Below are 10,345 nucleotides of genomic sequence, written 5' to 3' on the forward strand. Positions count from 1 at the left end.
AGATGGTCTGTGTACAGCGCTGGGCACCAGGGACCCAGTGTGTGGGGTTTGAATTGGAGATGGTTTGTATACAGCACTGGGCATCAGGGACCCAGAGTGTGGGGTTTGAACTGGAGATAGTCTGTGTACAGCGCTGGGCGCCAGGGACCCAGTGTGTAGGGTTTGAATTGGAGATGGCTTGCATAGAGTGCTAGGCGCCAGGGACGAGGAGTGTGGGGTTTGCTCCGCGCAGTAGGTGCAGCTGGTGTTTCCCCAGTGCCTTGCTCAGGAGCAGGTGTTCTGGAACGTCAGGAAAGTGACTGAGCCAACTATGAACACTTGGGGGATTTGTATTGGTGTCTTGTTTTATAGTTTCTTTTTACCGATTATCAATATGTCTTTAAAAAGCTTAGTAAGCATGTTGCGGCTCTATTCATAAAAAATTGTCTTTTTTAGGCACTTTTAAACCAACTTAGAGCTGTGTTTGATCAAATCATTGAACTTCAGAATGCTCAGGACGCAATATACAGAACTGCTTTGGAAGAATTACAGAGACGACTGCAGTTTGAAGAGAAAAAGAAGCAGAATGAGATTGAGGTATGGTTTTTATACTGGTTTATCAATTTTAATAGTGAACTTCTTGCCATGGGAATAACAAGGGGCACTAAATGCTTTTCTGGCTGAGATTTTCACATAAGTTGAGATGGGCTCAAACTGCCGGCGGGGTCTTGAGAAAGTACTGACTGTCCTGAAGATGGACGGGTCACCTGCACCATCATCACCATGTTGGAAAAAACAGTGCATAGGAGAACCAGAGACCTCATACCAGTTCTCACTAGTAAGCGTTAAGCTGTGGAAATCATCTGTGCAGGTCCCTCCACAATCTCCCCACCTCTGTGTTGCTGTCACGAAGCTGCTGGATGGCACAGTGGGCAGGTTGTGTACTGGGTGTGTGTCTGCAGATGTGTGTCAGCCTGTGCTGGGTGACATCCCGATAAATCTCTCATAAATTGAAAATATTGTAAGTTGAAAAGTGCATTTAATATAAGTTGAACATCTCTAATCTGAAATCTGAAGTGCTCCTAAGTCTGAAACTTCTGGGCACTGGCATGATGCCCCAAGATATCTCGTTATGTACATGCAAATATTCCAAAATCTAACATCTCGGAACACTTCTGGTCTTTAGCACTTTAGAGAAAGTTTACTCAGCCTGTATCCTGATAAAACCATAGTAAAATAAAAGAATCTTTTTTTTTTTTTTTTTTTTTTGAGACAGAGCCTCAAGCTGTCCCCTTGGGTTTGCCTTGGCATCACAGCTCACAGCAACCTCCAATTCCTGGGCTCAAGAGAGTCTCCTGCCTCAGCCTCCCAAGTAGCTGGTAACACAGGTGCCAGCCACAACGCCCGGCTATTTTTTGGTTGCAGCCATCGTTGTTTGGCAGGCCCAGGCTGGATTCAAACCCACCACCTTACGTGTATGTGGCTGGCGCCTAAGCCACTTGAGCCACAGGCGCTGAGCCAAAATAAAAGAATGTTAAGTAGGGTGTCTTAAGATGAAGACTCTATGTGTCTGTACTTGCACACCTGTGTGTACCTGTGTGTGTACACATGTGTGCATGTATCAGTGGGTACATGTGCGTATGTGTGTTTATGTGTACCCACGTGTGCGTGCGTGTGTGTGTATGAACCAAATTTCTGTGCTGTCTGTTATTTTCAGTAACTTTTCCAATGTGTCCTCATTGACCTGGAATTGGGAAGACTTACTAATCAGATTTGGTTGTTTGTGAGAGTTCTTGTATATGTTATGTTCTGTATAATCTTCTCCTTTTTCATGTGTCACAGAATGACCTTTCAGTCAATGACAGACCATGTGTACAGTGGGGGTCCCGTGAGATCACAGCACCATATTTTTGCTGTGCCTTTTCTGTGTTCAGACGAGTCTAGACACAGGCTGTTGTGTTAGGGTCCTCACCATGCTTGGCCTATGTACCTGTGCTCTGCAGTGTCACACGAGATTTTAGCTCTCAGAATGTGTCCCTCTCATTAACCAATGCGTGACTCCACCTATTCTTGAGATGGTCAAAATTGTTGAGTCAATACAATTTGGGTAGTTTTACTTTTAAGTATTATTTCTCTTAAAGCCTGTGTTAGAGGACCATGCTTACTTGGAAAGTCACAGCCACTAAGAGCACGAGTCACTTCTTTGGTATATTCTGGAAATATTGGTATTGGAAGAGGCCGCATGCCTGTTCCAGTTCAGATTTAGGGTTAAAGGGCTTTCACTTCTTTCATTTTTATAGTTCACATTTCAGCACTGAAAGCCTGACTTTCAGTGTTGTCTTATTCAGCCCCCTCCGCTCGCACCGCAGCCACACTGTGTGCACCCACGCCCACAGCTGGATGAGGACCCTGATACCACCAGCAGCAGCATAGTTTCAAAAAGAACGTTACTTTTTTGTACTTCTTTCTTTTCTTCCTTAGGGTGTATTTCACTAGGTGAGTGGTTCCAATTCCATGTGATAGCATCCCTTGAAGTAATACTCCCAGGAGGCTGTGCCATTGACTCCTGTGACCCACACCACACTGTGCACAGATCGGTTAGTTTCATTTTGGGTTTTAGTTTTTAGGGATTGTTTCATTTACAAAACAAAGGTGAATTATAAAAGATAACCTGACTCCAGAGTCAAAGTTACAAAACAAAACATTTAGACAAGTCTAACATGGTCACTCGCTCTCTGCTGTGTAGACTGGTCTTTCTCATAAACATGGAGGTAAAAATCCAAAGAATTGGGCGGTGCCTGTGGCTCAGTGAGTAGGGCACCAGCCCCATATACCGAGGGTGGCGGGTTCAAACCCGGCCCTGGCCAAACTGCAACCAAAAAATAGCTGGGTGTTGTGGCGGGTGCCTGTAGTCCCAGCTACTCGGGAGGTTGAGGCAAGAGAATTGCTTCAGCTCAAGAGTTGGAGGTTGCTGTGAGCTGTGGTGTCACGGCACTCTACTGAGGGCAACAAAGTGAGACTCTGTCTCTATTAAAAAAAAAAAAATCCAAAGAATCACTGACCTGTGATGTACCAAAAAGATGTGTTAAGACAAGTCTGAGCTTATTCAGGAATACAGTGCTCTTTTCATTATTCTAATAAAATGACTGAAGTTCACACTTATAAACTAAAGGAGAAAAATTATATGATTTCTCAGTAGATGGAGAAAGATATTTAATCCCAAGTAAAAACTTATAAAAAGATTTGTGTGAAAAATCTATAGCAAAATATAGTGAAATGTTGAGGGTTTCCCTCAGACAGAGTAAGAGCACTTCTAGGCCGCGTCACGAGCCAGGAGGAAGCACAGGATGAAAGGAGAAACAAAATCATCTTATTTTTGATTTCTTTTGCAAAAGTTAATAGTTGTAGTCCTAGAAAATCTAAAGTAATCTGATAAATTATTGGAATTAATAGGTGAATTTATAAAGGTAACTGAAAACAAAGTCTTTATCCAAAACCTTATTATTGTATTAGGAATAACCAAGGTGAAATTAAAAAAAAAAAGCCACTAGAAGAGCATTAAAATGTAACAAATGTATGTAGGTCCTCTCTACAGGAAACTGAAACAGGATCCTTGAAACCTAAAGTTCAAGGATCAGGTTTGGCCTGTTTCCATGACTACTGTACTGGAGTCTGGGTTCTGTCTGCACGTGGTCTGTGGTTGCATTTGTGCCACTGCAGCTGGGCTGAGTATTCGGGAGAGCCCCATGGCCCGTAAACCTTCAAAGCATCTTATCGTCTGACTTTTATAAATCGTTATTGGGAGACATAAAAGCGATTCTAAGTAGGGGAGTTATGTGTTTATGGATCAGAGAATTGATACATAAACTCAGTGAACTTCTAATTCTTATCTCAACCATTTTTATTATTGGTAGGAGTTGATAAGCTAGTTCTAAAATTTATGTGGAGATACGCCTAGAGACGAGATTACTGAACAAGAACAAACTAGAAGGACGTGAGTGAGACTGTGTGTGTGCTCAAGACTCACTGTGAAGTCACGATTGCTCAAAGCCAGGTGTGGTGTGGGTCACAGGAGGAGGAATCAGCACCACAGCGGGTGGCACCTAGAGCCTGGGATGAGGGCCCAGAAAATGGTGTTAGGCCCTCACCCCAACACAGAAAAACCAACACAAGGCAGGTTTAAATCTAAATATGGAGGTAAGATACTAAAGCTTTCAGGAGCAGAGTACGGATCTTGAGATAAGGAGACTTTTCTTAAATTAAGTATAAAAGATACTAGCTGTAAAGGAAAGTAACAGTCTTTATGATAAAATAAGGAAAAAGCCAGCTGTTGACCTGGAGAACTTACACATGTAGCCATAGCTCATCTGTAATGTATAAAGCTCTTATAAATCCGTAGGATAACCCCATTAAATGTGTGTTCACTTTGTGAAAAGGTTTCCTCATTAATCATCAGATAAGTCAGGGTTAAAAGCCCCACTGATGTGTGACACCATAACAGGACGACTAAAATTATGAAGACAGATAACAGTGTTGGTGAGGACATGAGAATGATTGCCGTCCAGTGCCGCTGTCCCAGGTGAACTGGGCACTGCTCTGGGAGCTCAGGCAGTGGCCTGGGCTGACCTGGGTCTTGTGACGCAGCATGTCCTCTTCCAGGTACACACCCGGTGGAAATGCATTCTCAGGCTCACCAGCATCACTTGTAGCAGCTGGAGGTCCCTGGGCGGAAGGGGAGTGATTGGGAGAGGCCCCAAGGAGCATCTTCTAGGGTGCCAGCTGTATTCTCCGTCTCCACGCACTGGGTGTGTGGGAGTATATTCGTCTTGTGATGATTTATTATGTGTGGTTTATGTTACAATAAAATAGAGCAACTTAAAATCTTGTTTAAAGATATAAAGGACACAAGTTGGTAGAGGAAGAAGAATTAGGAAGTAGCATAAATGCTGTGATTTCTCCATTCTTGATAGTGTTTAAAGTTCATGCATCAAGTGAAACAGGCGTAAATATGTTAAATGGTGTTAAAGACAGAAACAAGAAACATGTTAGCTGGCTGAGGAGGGATAGTTTTATAGTTGCACATGTTAGGTATTGAGGATCCCCCCAGCCAGGCAGACTTGCTAGCTTGGAAGTCTTAGCACAGAACAGACAGTCAAAACACAGTGATGTAGAAATGTTTGTCAGGGACACAGTGGACAAGGCATCCCAAACACACTGAATTCTTCAGAGGAGAAGAAGCCGTGGTTCAAGGCACAAACAGTGAACAGGAGGAGATGTCTTGGAGGGCTACAGTGTGTAGGTCATGATGAAGGGAGAAGGCTCAGCCCCTGCGAGCGAGCACCTGGCAGTGTGCCGTCAGTGCTCCTTTACAGACCAACCATGCAAGGAGCAGTGGTGAGACCCATTAGTATTAGAAGTGTAATTGTTTCTTGTAGACCATGAAAGATGAATTACATATAAATAAGGACATAATTATGAAAATCTGTAGCTCCCAATGCCTGTGTTAGTGACCTGGAGAGTAGGACAGTCAGGAAAGTAAACATCACATCCACCGTGCTGGGAACGGGGCTGTGAGGTGAATTGGAAGGCGGGACTGGGTGTGCTGGTGCCAGGCAGCACGTTGCTGCTGCCACTGTGTGGCCAGTTCCAGACCGGCCTCCCTGTCCAGCCTTCCTCTCACCATTGCACTTGATTAGTCATAATTAAAGATAAGAGCAAAAATTAATGAACTAGAAAATAAGTAAAAGAGTTAAAGAGCAGAGACCAAGAGCTGGTCCTTTTGGAGGGGGGCAAGGGATGGTGGGAGATTAAAATAAGCTATTAACTAATCTAGTCAATAACGGGAAGAAAAGGTACAAAGTGAGAAAAATGTACTATTTTTCTCGGATCTGCGGAAATCTGTGTCCATGAAGGAAATCAATGATTTTCTATAGGTTTCCAAAACTGATGGCAGGAAGAGAAAGCACATTCTAGACAAAACAGTCTATTAAGGAAGCAAAATTACTGAAGGGCTCAGCCGCCAGCCCCAGGTCAGCGTGCTGAGACGTGTCCAACCTCCAGTCATGGACAAGGGAGTCCCGCACTGGGCGGGGAGCACCATGAGGCCGCCGTCATAACGCACAGAGAAAACCAAGTTGGACCGTAGGTGTGGATGGAGAAATCTCATGTGAAATGTGAGTGAAAAGTCTCTTACAGAATCTGAAATTTACCAAGACTGGAATTCATGTCAGGAATATAAATAGTGTAATGTAATTCACCATAGTTGCTAAAAAGAAAATAATTCACTGATAATTCCTAGATATACTAGCTGAAAGGGCATTTAGTCAAATTCACCATTGATTAAAAACAATCTTAAAAATAGAAATAAATGGCTATATCTCCAAAACAAAAAAATACATCATCATATTTAGGGAAATAGTAAATGTCTCATTAAGGCAGGTTATTTAAGGGGTGCCCTGCAGTTTTCTGTGTTTTGTCTGTGTAAGAGCTGTGGACGACATGGCCGGGAGAGATCACAGCATTGCGACTCGTTTCTGAGGCGATTCTCAGTGTGCTCAAAGTGTTCATGTGAAATGTTCCCAAGAAAAAATTAAGGTGGAGAGCCTAAGAAAATTACCATGCAGGTTTTCAGCAGTGCAGAGGGTGCGGAAAATGTGTCTCTTGCCCTCATGAGCCAGCCTCGCCCCACTCTGCAGACAGTTCTTCCATCGAGACTTTAACTCCATCTGGAGCTTTTGATTCTTCAGGGCCAGTGGGGCGTGACAGCAGCAGAGAAAGAGGAGGAGGAGAAGAGGGTTCGAGAGTTCAAGGACTCTATCCCCAGGATGTGTTCTCAGCTGCGCATTTTGACTCACTTCTACCAGGTGCGTATCGGGGCATCTTCTGTGATTGACACTTGCTTTCTGGATGATCAGATTTGGATCTGTGCTGTCACTTTGGTACTTACCTGTGTAGGTGAGAGTGGCACTAATGGGGGGGCCTGCCTTGGCTACCTGCTAGACCCCTTGGGGCCCTGAGACTGCCCCACTGGACCTCGCCCCACCTGGGCTCTGAGGCGGTGCAGGTGCAGCCAGGATGAGCGCCGAAAGGGTTGGCTGTGGGCTCACCGTGAGGGGTGCCCCTGCCATGGACAGCTGACCCTGCTGCAGACAAGCAGAAACCCAGCTGTGTAGAGATGCCAGCTGCCTACTCACTCAGATGGTGGACTGGGGACTCACGGCTACGCCATGCGTCTCTGTGCTCTGCTAAGATTCTATTTTGAGAGTCCAGTTCCTCATTTCATCCATTTCCCCATGAGATTTTAATAATAGAAAAACAGATGGGAAGATTTCATGAGGAATGTTTTCATCTGGATGCTGTAACTGAGATGAGCGCTGACCCCCAGTGGTCCACGTGCTGCTCTGTTCATGGGATGCCTGTGCCTGTTCTAGGGCGTCTGGTTGTGCCCGAAGCCTTGCACTGTTTGTGCTTCTCTTCAGGACAACCAAGGGGGGGAGTAGGCCCTTCTACAAGTGTTCTTACTCTTACATTAGGCCGTTTTTGCATTTTTGTTGAAAACAAATGTCATAAATGGTGAGAATGACATGTTTATATTTAGTGCAGTGTCAAGTAGCTGTTTTCCATGAAATACCTCCTTGAACTCATGTTCCATTTATAATATGTATTCATATTCCTTAAAAGTGGGTACGTAATAGTTCCATTTACTCATTGAAGTAAGATAGGTGAACAGCTGCAAAGCAGTGCCAGGATTTAAACATCGTCTGTTCTCGCTGCTGAGAGACAGTGATGTTCTTGTTTATGGTAACACATTTCCTCAATGTAGTTGATACATTTTTTTAAAAAGTAATCTTAATCACTGTAATTCCAATGTTACTCAAATTACAGTCTTAATCTTCTTTGTAAATTATTACCATTCACACTTCCCTTCTGTGCAGCAAAGTCCTTTTCTGCTCGCTGTAGAGTGCCTGGAGTACTAGGGTGTTCGCTGCTGCTCACTGTCCACTGTTCACGAACAGCCAGTGCCCTGGCCTATGGGAGGAGATACTGCTCACAGTCCTCACAGTCAGTTTCATGGGTCTTTATATGTCAGTTCATCACTTAACTGGAAGGTACTATCTGTATTTTTGGCGGTATAATTCCTTAGAAGCTTTCTTCCCCTGTCAGTCACCTAGAAAGACAGACTGATATTAACATGCACACTTAGGGGATGTATCTGAGCCTGCGTGCACCCCAACTCTCCAGGTGTCCTCCAGAAGCCACCTGTGAGCCTGAAATTCACGTTTCTGACCAGAAGCAAGGAAAGGGGAACTGACGGCTAGTGAAACTCGGAGAGGTTGGTGAGGGCACAGAGCTTCCAGACGCTTTTGTCTGTAGATGAGAACTCTTCTAAGGTAGCTAGAAAATGAATTGATGCCCAGGTAAGTGTTGCTGGTGTGGCACAGGCCGTGGAACTTGACAGAGGTGGAGTTTGTACTCACTCAGTGACTTTTAGCTTTAGCTTTATGCTAAAGTCTGAGTAAACTGTCACTTCTTTACAAAGCCCCCTCAAGAAGGCGGTGATGTGATTGGCACAGTACCCTGGCCATCAGGAAGGCTGTGGGAGCCGTATGTTCCCTGGCACTGGAGCCTGAAGACCTTGGCTGAGATCCTGGACTCATTCTTCTGTGTTCTCTGTTCTCTATTCAGGGCTTCCTGATGGTGAAACACTCTTTCATAAATCCTGTGAAGGATAAACTTGTAACACTGAGTTTTGTATTCAAAATTAGAATGTTTTAACATCAGCTAGTTTGCTGTTTTGCTTATTCTTGGAAAATTCAGGGGCAAAAAGGAAAAATCTGTTGGTTATGTAAAGTAGAACGTATTCATTGCTGATTTGTATTTGTGGAAGGTAACTCTTCCCAGCCTGTGTAAGCATGAGGGCCCACAGCTGGGTGCCTGCAGAAGGGCCTCACTAAAGGCTTTTTCTAGAAGGAAAACCCTAGAGGGGGCGGTGGGGGCAGTTTGCGGGAAGTGCCCTCTGAGAGAGTGTTTCCTCTGTCCCTGCTCAGGGCGTGGTGCAGCAGTTCCTGGTGCTGCTGACGACCAGCTCTGACGAAAGTCTTCAGTTTCTCAGCTTCCGGCTGGACTTCAACGAGCACTACAGGGCCAGAGAGCCAAGGCTGCACGTGTCGCTGGGCACCAGAGGGCGGCGCAGCTCCCGCACGTGAAGCCTCCCAGCCGTCCCGGGAGCCACAGATGCTGCCAGTGTGTTGTTGGCGTGAAAGTCCCCATTTCGGTTCCACAAGCACGTCAGTGGCACATGGGAGATTGCAAGTTTTGGTTTAGATGTTGGAGTCAAACCCATTTGTAATATCACGAAGTTAAAGAGACTGGCTGCACTACTCGAATTTTATTTCTGAAAATCTTCATAGTTAAAACATACCATGATTTGTTGAGATGTCTTAAGCTGTCTGTGATATAGTTTGTACTTGTCATTTTTAAAACCATCAGTTTCTTTAGAGAAAATTAGGGCAATGGGATATTCATCAATTAAGGTGATGCTATCATTGCTGGTTTTTTAACAATCCTCTTCAGAGGCAATCTTTGTTAACATAATCAAATTAAATTGAAACAATCTCCCTACTAAAAAAAATATAGAACATTTTATTTTGGTTTTCTAGTGTTGTAAAATACCAATGTCTATGAGAAACTTTGTATCTCAGTGCGTTACTTTTACATATATTTATTCCTATTTTCTTTCAGAGTTTACATTTTTATATTTAATTTACTATTTCAGAAAAGTTTTAGAATAGTCTAGAAAAAAGCAGCAGTGACACAGAACAAAGACGTCCTTGTACAGTGCAGCCTCGCATGAAACCTTCAGCTGAAGTGGTGTGTAAATAGGAGTGACTAGAAAAAGTTAATGGAGTATTTTATTTTCACAATTCTGATAAGCCTTGGAGAGAAATGGACTTGGATAATGAACATTTCCTTCTTCCTTGCCTATTTTTTCATTGTAAATATTTATATACTACTGACCAGATGTGGGGGGGAACTGTTATTTTGTAAAAATGTCATTATCAGGTCACATAAATCTGCCTTTATTAATGTTACATAAGTGAAAATTTAGAAAATTAAAAGCAATTATATTTCAGAGTCATCAGTTGTTTCTTGAGCAATTTCACGAAGAGACCCTGCACATGCTGGTTCTGGGGGTGAGAGCTGATGAGGCCTGATGTGCAGGGCTGCAGTGAGCGGGCCCCTCACTCAGGAGAGCAGGACGTCAGGCGCTGCAGCTCCAGGGGAGAAGCAGAGCACAGTCGAGAGGGCCGAGAGGGCTGGATGCGGGAGTCCACAGTGAGGGTTAGAAACTCTCAGGATGTACGTA

At 44.1% G+C, this 10,345-nt stretch overlaps 1 protein-coding gene across 2 annotated transcripts in view; it reads left to right on the forward strand.

Moving 5' to 3' along the window:
* TUBGCP3 (tubulin gamma complex associated protein 3) overlaps positions 1-10,107 on the forward strand; it is an 86,158-nt gene extending 76,051 nt beyond the window's left edge. Inside the window, exons 20-22 of one of the 2 annotated variants that reach the window (XM_012811527.2) lie at positions 436-576; positions 6,726-6,842; positions 9,027-9,185. In XM_012811527.2, the coding sequence (XP_012666981.1) occupies positions 436-576; positions 6,726-6,842; positions 9,027-9,185 (417 nt within the window). Of the gene's footprint in view, positions 1-435; positions 577-6,725; positions 6,843-9,026 lie in introns of both variants that reach the window. The other variant, XM_023519180.1, reaches the window with a different exon arrangement.
* Positions 10,108-10,345: the final 238 nt, after the last annotated feature.

The sequence above is a fragment of the Otolemur garnettii genome, unplaced genomic scaffold (assembly GCF_000181295.1).
Source record: "Otolemur garnettii isolate 467f Iridium unplaced genomic scaffold, OtoGar3 scaffold00161, whole genome shotgun sequence".
NCBI classification, from domain to species: Eukaryota; Metazoa; Chordata; class Mammalia; order Primates; family Galagidae; genus Otolemur; species Otolemur garnettii.